The sequence below is a fragment of the Paramisgurnus dabryanus genome, chromosome 14 (assembly GCF_030506205.2).
Source record: "Paramisgurnus dabryanus chromosome 14, PD_genome_1.1, whole genome shotgun sequence".
NCBI classification, from domain to species: domain Eukaryota; kingdom Metazoa; phylum Chordata; class Actinopteri; order Cypriniformes; family Cobitidae; genus Paramisgurnus; species Paramisgurnus dabryanus.
Genome location: NC_133350.1, coordinates 22,454,982 through 22,471,429, shown reverse-complemented (window position 1 = coordinate 22,471,429; position 16,448 = coordinate 22,454,982). Strand labels below are relative to the sequence as shown.

Sequence of the window (16,448 nt, the reverse complement as noted above, 5' to 3'; positions counted from 1 at the left end):
TGGGCACCCTAGCAACATCTCCCATAGAGTGCCATTATAAAATGCCCAGATGGATATCTTTGCACCACAGTGTCATAGAGACATGGGGGTGGGCTCATTTTACTCAAGCATCCAATCAGTCTCTCAGGATCCTTAAAGACTTACTAAGCCACGCCCCTAGCAACCACTTTTGAGCACCCTAGCAACATAAAATTCAAACAGTTATATCTCGGCATCAGAACATCGTAGAGACACGGGGGTTGGACCGTTTTACTTGTGACTAGGCGTGTAACAATTGGGCACATCATTGGCCACTCCCAAGCCACGCCCCTAGCAACCAAATTTGAGCACCCTAGCAACTGAATAAACAAAGCCTTATATCTCCGCATCAGAACATCGTAGAGACACGGGGGTTGGACCGTTTTATTCGTGACTCGAAGGGTAATCACTAGTTAATGCCAAGAGGTGTTAAGCCACGCCCCTAGCAACCAAATATGAACACCCTAGCAACGGAATAAACAAAGCCTTATATCTCTGGATCCGAACATCATAGAGACATGGGGGTTGGGTGTTTGGGTCATGTTAGCTTCATGCTAGCTTCATGCTAGGTCATACTAGCTTCATGCTAGTTTCATGCTAGCTTTATGCTAATTTCATAATATATCTTGCTAACTTCATGCTAAATAATGTTAGCATCATGCTAGCTTGATGCTTATTTATGTTAGCATCATGCTAGCTTCATGCTAATTTATGTTAGCATCATGCTAGCTTCATGCTAATTCATGTTAACATAATGCTAGCTTCATGCTTCTTCATTTAAGCATTGTGCTAGCTTCATGCTAATTCATGTTAACATCGTGCTAGCTTCATGCTAATTCATGTTAGCATCGTGCTACCTTCATGCTAATTCATGTTAGCATCGTGCTAGCTTCATGCTAATTCATGTTAACATCATGCTAGCTTTATGCTAATTCATGTTAGCTTCATGCTAGCTTTATGTTAATTCATGTTAACATCATGCTAACTTCATGCTAATTCATGTTAGCTTCATGCTAATTCATGTTAGCATAATGGTAGCTTTATGCTAATTCATGCTAGCTTCATGCTAATTCATGTTAGCATCATGCTAGCTTCATGCTAATTCATGTTAGCATCATGCTAGCTTCATGCTAATCATGTTAGCTTCATGTTAATCATGCTAGCTTCATGTTAGCATCATGCTAATCATGCTAGCTTCATGTTAATCATGCTAACATCATGCTAGCTTCATGCTAATCATGTTAGCTTCATGCTAATCATTCTAGCTTCATGCTAGCTTCATGCTAATCATGCTAGCATCATGCTAGCTTCATGCTAATCATGCTAGCATCATGCTAGCTTCATGCAAATCATGCTAGCTTCATGCTAGCTTCATGCTAATCATGCTACCATCATGCTAGCTTCATGCTTATCATGCTAGCATCATGCTAGCTTCATGCTAATCATGTTAACTTCATGCTAATCAATGCTAGCATCATGCTAGCTTCATGCTAATCATGCTAGCATCATGTTAGCTTCATGCTAATCATGCTAGCATCATGCTAGCTTCATGCTAATCATGCTAGCATTATGCTAGCTTCATGCAAATCATGTTAGCTTCATGCTAGCTTCATGCTAATCATGCTACCATCATGCTAGCTTCATGCTAATCATGCTAGCATCATGCTAGCTTCATGCTAATCATGTTAGCCTCATGCTAATCATGCTAGCTTCATGTTAGCATCATGCTAATCATGCTAGCTTCATGCTAATCATGCTAACATCATGCTAGCTTCATGTTAATCATACTAGCATCATGCTAGCTTCATGCTAATCATGTTAGCTTCATGCTAATAATGCTAACTTCATGTTAGCATCATGCTAGCATCATGCTAACTTCATGCTAATCATGCTAGCTTCATGCTAGCTTCATGCTAATCATGCTAGCTTCATGCTAGCATCATGCTAGCTTCATGCTAATCATGTTAGCATCATGCTAGCTTCATGCTAATCATGCTAGCTTCATGCTAGCTTCATGCTAATCATGGTAGCTTCATGCTAGCTTCATGCTAATCATGCTAGCTTCATGTTAACTTCATGGTAATCAAGCTAGCTTCATGCTAACTTCATGGTAATCATGCTAATGTTAATCATGCTTAATGTTAATCATGCTAGCTTCATGTTAGCTTCATGGAAATCATGCTAACTTCATGCTAACTTCATGCTAATCATGCTAGCTTCATGCTAATCATGCTCGCTTCATGCTAATCATGCTAGCTTCATTATCTCTGCATCAGAACATCGTAGAGACACGGGGGTTGGACCGTTTGACTCGTGACTCGGAGTGTAATCATTATGGGATGCCTATTTTTTTCCCTATCAACCAAATACAGTACCCTAGCAACAGAGTAAACAAAGCCTTATATCTCGGCATCAGAACATCGTAGAGACACGGGGGTTGGATCGTTTGACTCGTGACTCGGAGGGTAATCACTAGTGGATGCCATTTTTTTCCTTAGCAACCAAATACAGTACCCTAGCAACAGAGTAAACAAAGCCTTATATCTCCGCATCAGAACATCGTAGAGACACGGGGGTTGGACCGTTTGACTCATGACTCGGAGGGTAATCACTAGTGGATGCCATTTTTTCCCTAGCAACCAAATACAGTACCCTAGCAACAGAGAAAACAAACCCTTATATCTCCGCATCAGAACATCGTAGAGACACGGGGTTTGGACCGTTTGACTTGTGACTCGGAGTGTAATCACTAGTGGATGCCAATTTTCTCCCTAGCAACCAAATACAGTACCCTAGCAACCGAATAAACAAAGCCTTATGTCTTCGCATTAGAATATCGTAGAGACATGTGGGTTGAATTGTTTTACTTTTGGCTTGGAGTATAATCATATATTGTCCCCCGAAATTTGCCACGGCAAGCACCACTTCACATTTTCTTCAGGAAATGTACCTATCTAGTTATTATTATTATTATTATTATTCTTCCAACCAAATTTCGGCAATTAATACGGCTCGAACCGCTTAACTTAGAAACTTCATTCAAACTCTCAAACGTGCGGACTATTCGGGAATAGTGGGCTATGACTTTTATAAGCGATCGGGGGTACGGTCTTCGCCCCAGGGGCGAAAAAGCAGCCGAAAAATCCCATTGACTTAACATGGAGACAAACTTTGACGAGTCGTAGCTCAGACCTAGAATTTCACAGAAACTTGTGACTTGCCACATTTGAAGAGGCTGGCAGGCTCTGTAAGAACATACCTCACAATGGGGTGTAAGTTGTACCCCTGGGGTGTAAGAGGCCCCCAAATTTCCCCATAGACTTATAATGGGGCAGGAATCATGCCCATATAAGGAAATAAAAACGTCCCAGATGGGATATCTTTGCAGCGCAGTGTCGTAGAGACATGGGGGTGGGCTCATTTTACTCAGGCATCCAATCAGTCCCTTAGGATCCTTATTGAGCTATCAAGCCACGCCCCTAGCAACCATTTTGGGCACCCTAGCAACATCTCCCATAGACTGCCATTATAAAATGCCCAGATGGATATCTTTGCAGCACAGTGTCACAGAGACATGGGGGTGGGCTCATTTTACTCAGGCATCCAATCAGTCTCTCACCATCCTTATTGAGGTATTAAGCCACGCCCCTAGCAACCAAATATGAGCAGCCTAGCAACATAATAAACAAAGCCTTATATCTCTGGATCCGGACATCATAGAGACATGGGGGTTGGGTCTTTGGGTCATATTAGCTTCATGCTTGCTTCATGCTAAGTCATGCTAGCTTCGTGCTAGTTTCATGCTAGCTTTATGCTAATTTTATAATAAATCTTGCTAACTTAATGTTAAATCATGCTAGCTTCATGCTAAATCTTGTTAGCTTCATGCTAAATCATGCTAGCTTCATGCTAGTCATGCTAGCATCATCTTAATCATGCTAGCATCATGCTAATAATGCTAGGATCATGCTAATTTCATGCTAAATTCATGCTAACTTCATGGTAATCATGCTAGCATCATGCTAGCTTCATGCAAATTATGCTAGCTTCATGCTAATCATACTAACATCATGTTAGCTTTATGCTAATCATGATAACATCGTGCTAGCTTCATGCTAATCATACTAACATCGTGTTAGCTTCATGCTAATCATGATAACATCGTGCTAGCTTCATGCTAATCATACTAGCATCGTGCTAGCTTCATGCTAATCATGCTAGCATCGTGCTAGCTTCATGCTAATCATGCTAACATCGTGCTAGCTTCATGCTAATCATGCCAACATCGTGCTAGCTTCATGCTAATCATGCTAGCATCGTGCTAGCTTCATGCTAATCATGCTAGCATCGTGCTAGCTTCATGCTAATCATGCTAGCATCGTGCTAGCTTCATGCTAATCATGCTAGCATCGTGCTAGCTTCATGCTAATCATGCTAGCATCGTGCTAGCTTCATGCTAATCATGCTAGCATCGTGCTAGCTTCATGCTAGTCATGCTAACATCGTGCTAGCTTCATGCTAGTCATGCTAGCATCGTGCTAGCTTCATGCTAGTCATGCTAGCATCGTGCTAGCTTCATGCTAATCATGCTAGCATCATGCTAGCTTCATGCTAGTCATGCTAGCTTCATGCTAGCTTCATGCTAATCATGCTAGCATCATGCTAACGTCATGCTAGCATCATGCTAGCATCATGCTAGCTTAATGCTAGTCATGCTAGCTTCGTGCTAGCTTCATGGTAATCATGCTAGCATCGTGTTATCTTCATGCTAATCATGCTAGCTTCGTGTTTATCATGATAACATTGTGCTAGCTTCATGCTAATCATGCTAGCATCGTGCTAGCTTCATGCTAATCATGCTAGCAACGTTCTAACTTCATGTTAATCATGCTAGCATCGTGCTAGCTTCATGCTAATCATGCTAGCATCGTGCTAGCTTCATGCTAATCATGCTAGCATCGTGCTAGCTTCATGCTAATCATGCTAGCATCCTGCTAGCTTCATGCTAATCATGCTAGCATCCTGCTAGCTTCATGCTAGCATCGTGCTAGCTTCATGCTAGCATCATGCTAATCATGCTAGCAGCATGATAATCATGTTAGCATCATGCTAGCTTCATGCTAATCATGCTAACATCATGCTAGCTTCATGCTAATCATGCTAGCATCATGCTAGCTTCATGTTAATCATGCTAACATCATGTTAGCTTCATGCTAATCATGCTAGCATCATGCTAGCTTCATGCTAATCATGCTATCATCATGCTAGCTTCATGCTAATCATGCTAGCTTTATGCTAGCTTCATGCTAATCATGCTAGCATCATGCTAGCTTCATGCTAGTCATGCTAGCTTCATGCTAGCTTCATGCTAATCATGCTAGCATCATGCTAACGTCATGCTGAATCATGCTAATCATGCTAGCATCATATTTCATCATGATAACTTTTTTAAATCATGCTAGCTTCACACTAAAACATGTCAACAGCCAGGTAAACTACTAGACTAAATTTCTTTTACATTTCTGGCAATCAACTTTTTGCATTTTCATGCACTGGTAATTCCTTGGGAATTGCATATCTAGTTTCATATTGAGTTTTTCACTATGAGATCTAATGAATATTATGTAATCAAGCTTGTGTATACATTTTAAAGGTACAAGGATTCCCTGAGGGATCAAACTAAGTTAACCAACCAGTCAATAGTGAGAATTGGAAACTAAACTATAGTGTTACCATTATTTCTATTAGTTCAACAAAGTATTTCAAGTGAGAAGGATACATAAAAACATACATTGTAACATTCATCTTAAATCTACTATTGTCTTGTATATATAATGTTCTACAGTTTTATACACAGTATTTATTTCAATTACATCAAAAGTAACTGTAATTAAAGGCAGGGTGCATGATCTCTAAAAGCCATTTTAAATGACATTTAAAATCACCTAAACAAACACACCCATACCCCAATAGAATTTGGACCTTCTTTTGATAGAGACAGAGTGCAGCGCGTCATAATCTGAAAACCACGCCCACCGGGGGGAAAACAATCCAACCGTCTCCATTGACTTTGTATTGCGAGAGGCTGCCTCCTTGTCATTTCTGGCTTATAACAAAAAACAGAATAATGCCTAAAAGCTGCTGTGTGACAATATTAACAGCTAACATGCCAAAGAACCCAGAAATAAGTTTTTATAAGCTGTCTACTAATATTCTACTAGCTATTCTACTAATAGGAGTACTTTGAAAAGTTGCCTGTTTCCGCTTTTGTTTCTTTAAACGCTCGTTTTTTGGGGTCGACAGCTTATTAAAACTTATTTACAGATTAAACCTAAAAACAGAATAATACATAAAATCTGCTGTGTGACAAGGTGTACAGCTAAGAAGACAAAAGACCCAGAAATACGTTTTTTTTAAGCTGTAGACCTCAAAAAACGAAAAGAAACAAAAGTGGAATGATTGTAATTATTGCCTAGTCTATAGTGTCTAAAGCAGGGGTCTCCAACCTTTTGTTACTACCAAGGGCTACCACATTGGACAAAACAATTTGATAAAGTTTACTCAAAACTTAGTTTTCCTTGTTGATTTTTTTACTTGTTAATATATTTTATTTATTATTTGTTTAAAATGTTAATATACATAGAAGAAGCCAAGCTAATATAAAAATATGTAATAAATAAATATTATAATTAGCCTATTAATAGAATGCCCACGATGCACCATGTTGGAGACCACTGGTCTAAAGCTTCTGGTTGCAAAGCAAAGTTTTTGACTGAATCAATAATATTGAACCGCAAGGACCGACAAGGTGGATGACATCAAAGTATTGCAAGAGTGATTTGAAATCAAACTCCTCAGTATGGTTCCTCGAGTTGTTTGATGTTATCAACTTGTTGGTTCTTACGGCGCTGTGTAAAGTTGAACACACCTAAAAACTCGAGACAGCTGAGAACTTCCCTTTGTATGCCTGCGCCTTGTCCATTAATTGTGTATAGCACAAAAGGTTTTAATTTCCCATTGTAAGACATGCAAGGTGTTGAGTGTGAGGGTGTGAACTGTCTGAAATGTATGTATTATGGTGAATACCCAAAACCTGAGAGCCTTGAATAAATGCTTTGTAAATAATCAACTCAAAAGACTAATTTATTTGCAATACTTCGTGTTAAATAACCAACTTTAAAGCCCCAATGAAATAAAAACTTGACCATTATTTTTTTTAAATGTAATTTTGCAGTGTTTATTATAAACTATTTATCCATGTGAGGCTTTTTTTATTCATGTGCCCTCATATACTTCAATCAAAATCTGAAAATGTACTTCCGCTCTCTTGCAGTTAACTGCACTCCTCTAACCGTCAGTCTACTGCCAGTTCAAATTCTGAATGAATCACCTACTTTTCTCCAATCAAAGCACAGTGGAAAACATAAGACACGCCCATTATTTCTCACATGACATTCTAGCCTCTTTCACGCAGTAATTCTGGTAAATTACCTTGAATTTACCAGAATTAATTTACCAGTAAATACCAAAATGTGCTGTTCACACATGCAGTGTAGATCCGTCTTTTTACCAGTAAGACATCATTCACACATCAGTATCAAAATTTCCATGTAAACACGGAGAGAAAGCGGAAGTTACACGTGGCGCGCGGCCGGCGAGCTTAGTGTCGTATTTTTAACCAATGGTGGGTTATGACTTAATATCCACGATACGTATTTTGTTCTTTCACATCTGTGGCAAACGCTGACGGTCGCAAAGTTGCTCGTGTCCAAACAACATTGCGTTAGGCGGCGTCAAATGGAACCTGCGTTTGCACATCAGGTTTCACAGAGGTTGTGCTAAGGACGTCGGCAAATTGGCAAATAGACGGGAAGCTGTTTTAAACAACTTTGGTTAAGAAATGTGGACTTTAAGCAGCATGTGTGTGGAAACGACTATAAACAGTGCGAGGGTAAACGCATCATCTGTATAAAAACGTTATGATTGGCCTAAAGCTGTCAGCGCGGTCTGTTCCAAAAGTTTATTGCGACTTTTGGTCCAATTTTGCAATGAACTACACATTTCGTAATGATTTGAAATAAAGTAACGAAAGAACGCCGCACAGTGTAATGAAGTAAAACAACATATTTTTCATTAAAAGTATACTTGAGTAAAAATACCCAATACTTTTATGTAAATGTAACAAAGTAAATGTAGCGTGTTCCTATCCACCTCTGATTTTATACCCAACGGTTAACAGAACAAAGAAAGAAAGAGAAGAAGAAATTATATTTTGCTTAGAGTAATTGATGCTTGTTTTAGATATATTAAAATTATTTGCGTTTCATTGCCCGCTCCACAAAATGTTTAAACTCACTACCATTAAAAATAATATAACATGTCATGATATTACTATGATGCAAAGTATAATATTTTACAAATAATTATACATTTTTCCTCTTTTAAAAATGAAATTTTTGCATATTGTAATTATTAAATTAAATCAGAGTCTCCAACTAAGGAGCTTCTTGCGAATTTGAGAAGATTTGTGTCAGGCCCCTAACGTTTATTCCCTTTTTCAACTGAATGCTTTCATAATAGCTTCCTTTTTTAAAGCAGAAGTGGTCAGTGTTAAACATCAACCTAAAATATGTGGGTAAGATTTTAGCCCGCATCATGCGAGCAATCCTCCCTCACTTTTGTGTGAAATGAAGTGTTAAACAAACTGTTAGCGATGTAAGCTTTATTGTAATTGACAACTGACAATTTTACAAGGTAAACAAAAATAAAAATACTGCTTGGACATAGAACTCACAGTGCATTATGTAAACGCTCCCATGCATGAATAGGTATTTGTAAAGTACGGTTTACAAAGTAACATCATTTTCACCGCCGTGCAATACAATTTCCCCATTAATCCAGACGATATACCTTGTACATCTGGGGCGGTCGCAACCTTCCACAGATACCGGTTGTCGTTCTCGTGTCCGTGAGAGGTGATCATTTTTTCATAAATGCACGGGTGGTAGGGCGCTTTCCCCTCACCAGAAAAGTAAACGTGATGCTGAGGCGAGACGCCCACCGCCATGGCACAGATACCCATGAAGACATCATCGATGTAAATTGAAGCGTTAAGAGATAAAGTGGCCTGATAGATTTTGGCTGCCACGTCTCCAGAGATCACGTACCCGGCACCAGCTGTATAATCCGGATAGGTGGTCCACTGGTACATGTCGAAAGGCATGAAGTATTTACTGTTCTTCCTGCGAATGGGGGGCGCGCCAATGTGCACGTGGCCCACCCAGTGGTCACGCACGTTCCGTCTCCTGAGATCTTGTAGGTAGCGCACCAGATTCGGCATGTGGATGAACACGTCGTCGTCCGCAGACATCATGAAACGGGCGTGAGCACAGTTCTCGTGCATCCAGCGAAACTGGAGGAGCAGTTTTATAGTGAGATTGTGGAAGGTGTCTAAAAAGTCCTGTTGAACCAGATCGCCGTAGTTTTTGTGCTCCTTCTGCAAATCCATTCGGAGGAAACTATTAGACACATCTGTATGAACCCCCATGACGAACATTACCTTCAAAATGACACCCAGCTCGTGACTAATATACGACTCATTGCCCCAGGTGGAACGTATGGCCTGTCTTCTTTTGAAATTTTCTGGAGAGGATTTAACAAAGAGAAGCAGCAGCACATCCTTATCTTTACAGACGTCGTTCTGGTTTAGCAGATATGGGAAACTATTGAACCTTGCAGCTTCTTCCTTGCTGACGCTCAGGCTTTTGTTGATAAAGCTAAAGCTGTTGGTCATATAGCGATACGTGTATGACTTCATGTGGCTCACGACGTGACGGTCCACATGGTCCCAACAAACCATAAGCAACGATGCGACGCAGCACATCGATAGAAGTTGTAAAAAATGCCATTTCCTGATCCGTCTGTAATTCATGAACATTGTGCTAAAATAACAATACTCCTAAAACCTCGTTCTATTGTCAAGTCCAACAGTACAATTCAGATTTACGGTTCTCAGCGAGTTCCATCATAGTCATCTCAGCGCAGATCCGTCTGTCGACTAGATGCATGGACACAATACATGTTCTTGTTTTTGTGTTCACTTTTCAAAAGAGATCAGTCAAAGGTGGCATCTGAGGAAGTACCATCCACTTCACTTCATAACGCCGCATTTGTAATCTGTGAAGAAAGAAGGACGGTTATTTCAAAAGGGTACAGGAACTGGATAGACAATACATTTAGGGGCGGTTTCACGGACAAGCTTTAGATTAATCCAAGACTGGGCCTTAGTTATATTAGGACAGTATATTACAAAAAACAATACTGGTGTGCATCTTGAGACAAAACAATGGCACTTATATATGTTAAGATATGTTAGATGTTTTTTAAAAAACATGCATTTACGTCTGTGACTAGGATAAGCCCTGTCTGGGAGACCGCTTCTTAAAATCATTTTCAGGATTTACTGATACTGATGCAATTTTATGCAGCTAACAAAGTTTTTCATGTTTGCATTACAATAAAACATATTTTAGGTTATATGTAGCTAAGGCAATCCACATTTACTCTCACAGCAGTCTTTTTAATGCAAAAAAAGTGTTTTCATTTGTAACCCATTCCTGTTTATTTAAAATCCTGAAAGTCCTGTCCTGCCGCTGTGCTATTTGCTTTAAAATAACAGTCCTCTTAAACGAATGTTTCATGTTTACACGGTTTGCCGAGAGAGCTCATTCAAAACCTTGACCTTGCGTGGGACCAACCAGATCTTTTAAAATGAATGAAAGCAATCGCAGACTCAGCGTTAAATTAAATAAAAGGCGGCTTTAAGCCACCTGCACATGCTAATCCGCTGAGCGTGTACAAACCTATTTACAACCATAATAAAGATCATTAGAGCAGCAATTTTACTCAAAGGCACGACACGGACAACAATGAAAGACATCACACAAACTACCATATGTCTGGACAAGCAGAGATCAACTACATCAACTGCTTAAACAGCTTTAAAAAAAAAATCTACATTACTGTCCTTATCACAATTTTTTATTCAGTTTGACTAAAAGATGCCAAAACATTGAAGTTGTTACAGCGCTAGTTTTAAACAAATATGGGGGCACACAGAGAAACTTGTAAACTAACAGGTAAATAACATTTAAATTATTTAAATGTTATTTAAATTAGGTTTTCTTACGTGACTTTCTTTTAACTTTTATTTAATCTAACAATTTCATTTTGTGAAATAGCATTTTCTTTATATTCAAGGTGAAAAAATATTTTTAAAACGTTTGTGGCTTGTGTGTACATTTAATCCTTATATATATTTATCAATAAGGATTAAATGTACACATAAGCCACAAACATTTTTTAAAATATTTTTTTACCTTGAATATAAAGAAAATGCTATTTCACAAAATATATATATATATATTATATTATATAAACGTGTCGAAAGTAACATTACTTACATTTTCATTTTGTAAAGGAGCAAATATCCAGGTTAAATGTCTTCACATGAGTAATAAAGTAATCTGATACTCATGTGACCCCAATGAACAACAACCAACAAGCTTAGCTGGACGCAAAGGCACAAATTTAACCACTGACAAAAACAAACCTGACTCCTTTTTCCACTTGTGTTCTCATAGTTTCCATTCTTCGCAGTTACTCTTTAAATTTAGCATGAGCTATCCAATGCTGGCCAAACCAACGGTAACACAGTCTGTGCTATATTCAGCGAGAACTTAATAAACAAAAGCTCTTTATATAAACCGTACGGTAAAATATTAATAATAAACTATTTGACTTACCACTGAGTCAGCGGCCCATCTATATCATAGAAGGCTAAACGCATGAAGATCTTTCTGTCTTAAGCCTGGCACATGCTTGTATTTCTGCTGTGTCGAGAGCAGAAGCGTGGAGCTTTACACAGAGGTAGGGTGTGTTTCTAATGGGTGGAGGGAAAGCAGAGTTTTCTCCTGAACAAACAGCTGCAGTAAGAGACAAACGCCAAATGAGCACCAGAAAATTTAGATCATGTGTTACGTATAAGAAGGCCACACCTCAACACGGTGAAGTCATACATCTGTCTTTGGCCTTCATTGGTGGAGATACCGCATGATAGTTAGATTTTAAATTAGCTGGCACGCTAGCTAGTAGGTAGTGAGTCTTTTTTAAGATAAAATACTTTCTTGTGTCCAAGCTTAACATGTAGAGGCAACTAAGCTGATTTCCAGGAAAAACCTTGAATTTGTGGTGCTATCAAAACAGCTCTTTACATCTCAGACCTATTTATTTAAGCATTAGCTGGAATTTGGGGCGGGGCTAACAATTTAAAAAAGAGGGAAGTGTTCACTTCATTTTAAGGATGTAAGTGGTTATTTGAGCAATTCTGTACACACTTTATCTTCATACAGACATTATTAATTTTTGCACAAACAAAGATTAAATTAAGCACAGTGTTTCACCACTTAAATGTAAACACAGATGAACAAATCTTAACATGTATAATTTTTTTACATGTATTAAAACCTTCAGCTGCGATTTTTTTTTTTTTGTCCGCCGTGATGAATTTGCCAGTGTAATTAAATAGCAACAATGTTGACGTTGTCATTTAATAAAGGAAACAAACAGTTTATGTAATGTTTTTTTTAATTATAAATCACTACCTACCACTGATCTATATAAATGACTGGATTGCGCATGACGTCACACTTGTGAAGCCACCGCGCCGCCATGTTGGTATACCCAAACGTTCTATTTAATCAATGGACGTTATCAGATTTTAATGATAAAACATAACTTTACTCGTCTTCGTTTTTATATGTGAACTTACCATGCACATTATTACAACCCAAACGTCCAAAGCATGTAAATAGTTATTTACTGAAAGTTGTACATTTTGCGTTTTAATCAGTTATTTCTTTATTACAGAATCAGATCAGCAGACAGACCGCAGCATATTTAGTATTAATGACAATAAACGTGCTCTTTCTGAAATCTAAATTAATAATCATGCTTTGTACCGTATGTGCATGCAATAATTTGCTAGTTTTGTAATTATGTTATCTAAACTTACAAGTTACCTAAACTTATTTAGAGAAATAACGCTGACCGTCACAGTGTAGCTGAATGTAAAAAAAACTTTATTTATACCCGCGTCATTAACAAATGCAACAGACGCACTCACCTTAACGGTGTTTTATAAATCCATTATCCTGCCCGATTAAAACATAAACATTGCAAATAACACCAGAATTAACAAATAATTAACGTACACATATCCTAAAAATTTACCTTGTGTAACTGATACGCTGTAAAGGGGGTACATTTTGATCATGATTTTGAATGGAAGTCAATGACGCTCTCTGCCGGTTGGGTATACCAAGATGGCGGCTCGAACTCTGTGCTGGCTTCACCTCACGCAGTTACGTCAAGCGTTCTATGCGCAATCCACTCATTTATATAGATCAGTGCTACCTACATACATCATTAATCTAAAGGGCTGATTTAAAATAAAAACATTTGACAATCTTTTAAAACAATCTATTGTATTGATTAACAGAGCAATGTGGCACAAAATATTGCGAAGCTCAGATATTGTGATATAATCAACAGGATGTGTCGTGTCTGTTCATTCACTGCCGTTAAGTTCCTGTCTAGAGCGCCCATGACAGATAAGAAGCGCAGTATATCCGCCTCTATCCCATGTATTTAAAAAAACATGTCTTTGTATGTACTGTGAAGTAGGGAGGGCATCCCCGACTTGACGCTTCAAAGCCAACAAAACATGTGATTGAGCCGCCAAACTCGCTATGTTGAGACATTATAATAAACACATCTTTGAATAGCACCACCACCTGTTTCTGATCATTTAGCCACACATTTAATTTGAGATTTTTTTATTTAAACCTCCATATGCAAGTTTAAAGTTAATCCCTAACTGAGATTTAAAACAGAGTTTAAAGTAATGGAGCAACAGGATTAAAGAGAATCTATGTTTACTGTAAAATTTAAACCTGGATCAAAATGACAGCTTAAATGTAACCCTTTTTATTTTTAAATGTAAAGTTTTAAATTTAAAGTTTGGTGCAACAGAATTATTAAATAAGCCTTGATTTAAATAAAGCAGATTTAAGCCTAATCCTTGTTGGTTTTTTACTCACAGATGAAAGGGGAAATTGGGCCTGTTAGTTCCTCCTTTGCTGGTCCATACAAAAGATCAGAGAGGGAAACGGCGGTCATCACCAAATGTAGCACTGTGTCATTTATAATAGTAAAAGCATTATTGTTTTAATTTCCTTATGACAATGTCTCAATATGAGTAACCCGAAGTGCATTTGGACACTCCTGTCAAACACAATGTCTCATCACGCCAACCTGCTGCTTTTTGTATAAACACACTCAGGGATATTTTTAAACCATGTTGGGTAAATGTAACAGAACACACTGCTGGGTTGAAATTGTGAAATTGCTGTTGTGTCCTTCAACAGCTTCATTGGCTCCCTGTACAACAGCGCATTCATTACAAAGTTCTACTCATCACCTACAAAGCCCTCAATAACTTAGCCCCTCCATACCTCAAAGACCTCTTACAGCATCACCGACCTATCCGAAGTCTCCGCTCTGCCGATTTAAACCTTCTCAGACCCATCATCAAATCAAAACACAGAACTTTGGGGGACAGAGCCTTCGCCATTGCTGCCCCTACCCTTTGGAACTCACTCCCTATCCACATCAGAAACTCGGACTCACTGACCACCTATAAAAAACTGTTAAAAGCCCACCTGTTTCATATGGCATACAACCTTAATTAGTACTCCCATTTTTTGTTTGTCTGTTTCATTTTGTAAAGCGTCTTTGCGTCCTTTGAAAAGCGCTATATAATATTTATGTATTATTATTATTATTATTATTAAAAATAACCCAGCCATTTTTAGAGTGCAGATCCTGACAGTTTTGTTCTGCTTTTCTACAGTCACATTATGAATGAACTGATTGAGACGGAGAGACTGTACGTGGAAGAGCTACAGAGCATCATAGAGGTAAGAAGTTGAAATAATAACAGAGATGGAAATAAAGACACTATCAGAAAGAGGTATTACCCTTTAAAACGTTACTATGTACCATTTAGGTACGAATATGTGTACATTTGGTACCAATATGTACCTCTGAGGTACAAATATGAACTCTGTAGATGCAAAGGTGTTTTATTTTCATTGAGCAAATGTTTAATCTTAAAGAGCACCTAATTTATGACTAAAAACAATGTTATTTTGTGTATTTGGTATAATACAATGTGTTGCGTGGATTATGGTTCAAAAACCACATTATTTTCAACATATCGTACATTTTTGTAGCTCCAGATTTCCCTCTCTTCCTGAAACTCATAGATCTGAAAAGCGCTAATCTATACGTTGTGATTGGCCTGAAGTGTGTATTAGTACATTTTAGCAATATGCCAAAGGTACAAACCCCAAGGTTAACAATTACGCAAGTTATCGTCTTCAAAGTAAATCTTTTTTCATTGCTAAAAACAACGTTATTTTGAATACCTATGATGTCAGCCGGAAATGTGATGCTCCTTACCATGTTTGAAGGATTCGGTCACAATGCTAACAGGAGTTAACTTACAGGCTGTGAGTCCAAAGCGGGAGGACACATCAACAGGCCCATGAAGTAAACTGTTGCCTACAACAGGGTACCCGCGGAGTCTTAAAAGTCTTAAAAAAGTATTGAATTTCATTTTCCCATATTAAGGCCTTAAAAGGTATTGAATTTCACGTCAAAGCCTTGATTTTTTGACGGAGGTCTTAATTTTTCAAATTATCAATAGATTTATATGCTGTTAATTCAGACACAAAACTCACGTGCACAAAAACCACGCGCGAGCGACAGATACGAGGGCAGAACACTATGCATGTTTGGAAAAGCATCTTAGCGAGCGCGCAGAACACTATTCTTTCTCGCGTGTTCACAAAACATTATTTGCGCGCTGAAAACGTCCTCCCGAGAACGCACCTCTGTTCAAAGCGCACAAATGCGAGCAAAGTAAAAAGTTAAGTAAAAAGGCTGGGATGAGAAAGTAAAGGTTGGGATGATCGCTTGTTCGACTCTATGCGCTCGCAGCTGCACAACACGCACTTGCTCGATCAAGTTGACTTTGGGACTGTGGTGGCGGGACAATGACGGGTGTCCTCGCACCTGTGATCGGTTGTTTGATTTTATCAGTGACACACACAATCTTCTGTTCCATAATCCGTCTCTAGTAAATCTAGGTAGAGAAGACACGTTTTAATATGATCATTATGTCGGAGAAGGTAATTTATATGTTAAACAATAGTCTTGTGTGATCCATGCAATAATAAGCTGCAAACAATAACGCAAATTTGAAAGCTATTATATATTTTGTTTACTGTTTAATTCGATAATATCAA

At 38.4% G+C, this 16,448-nt stretch overlaps 2 protein-coding genes across 18 annotated transcripts in view; one reads left to right on the top strand and one right to left on the bottom strand.

The window, feature by feature from the left end:
- The window catches only part of mcf2l2 (MCF.2 cell line derived transforming sequence-like 2), a 116,896-nt gene that overhangs the window by 60,952 nt on the left and 39,496 nt on the right, over positions 1–16,448 (top strand). For all 16 annotated transcript variants that reach the window (XM_065241578.2, XM_065241580.2, XM_065241574.2 and 13 more), the window contains exon 16: positions 14,990–15,056. In XM_065241578.2, the coding sequence (XP_065097650.1) occupies positions 14,990–15,056 (67 nt within the window). The remainder of the gene's footprint in view (positions 1–14,989; positions 15,057–16,448) is intronic.
- On the bottom strand, positions 8,724–14,328 carry b3gnt5a (UDP-GlcNAc:betaGal beta-1,3-N-acetylglucosaminyltransferase 5a). Of its 2 annotated transcripts, none has more exons than XM_065241589.1 (2): positions 14,178–14,328; positions 8,724–10,194 (listed from the first exon to the last, which is right to left on the bottom strand). In XM_065241589.1, the coding sequence occupies exon 2, from the start codon at positions 9,953–9,955 to the stop codon at positions 8,819–8,821; it is 1,137 nt and encodes a 378-aa protein (XP_065097661.1). In that variant the 5' UTR covers positions 9,956–10,194; positions 14,178–14,328; the 3' UTR covers positions 8,724–8,818. The 2 variants fall into 2 exon arrangements, with proteins under 2 accessions (XP_065097661.1, XP_065097660.1); XM_065241588.1 differs by lacking the exon at positions 14,178–14,328 and adding an exon at positions 11,823–12,037.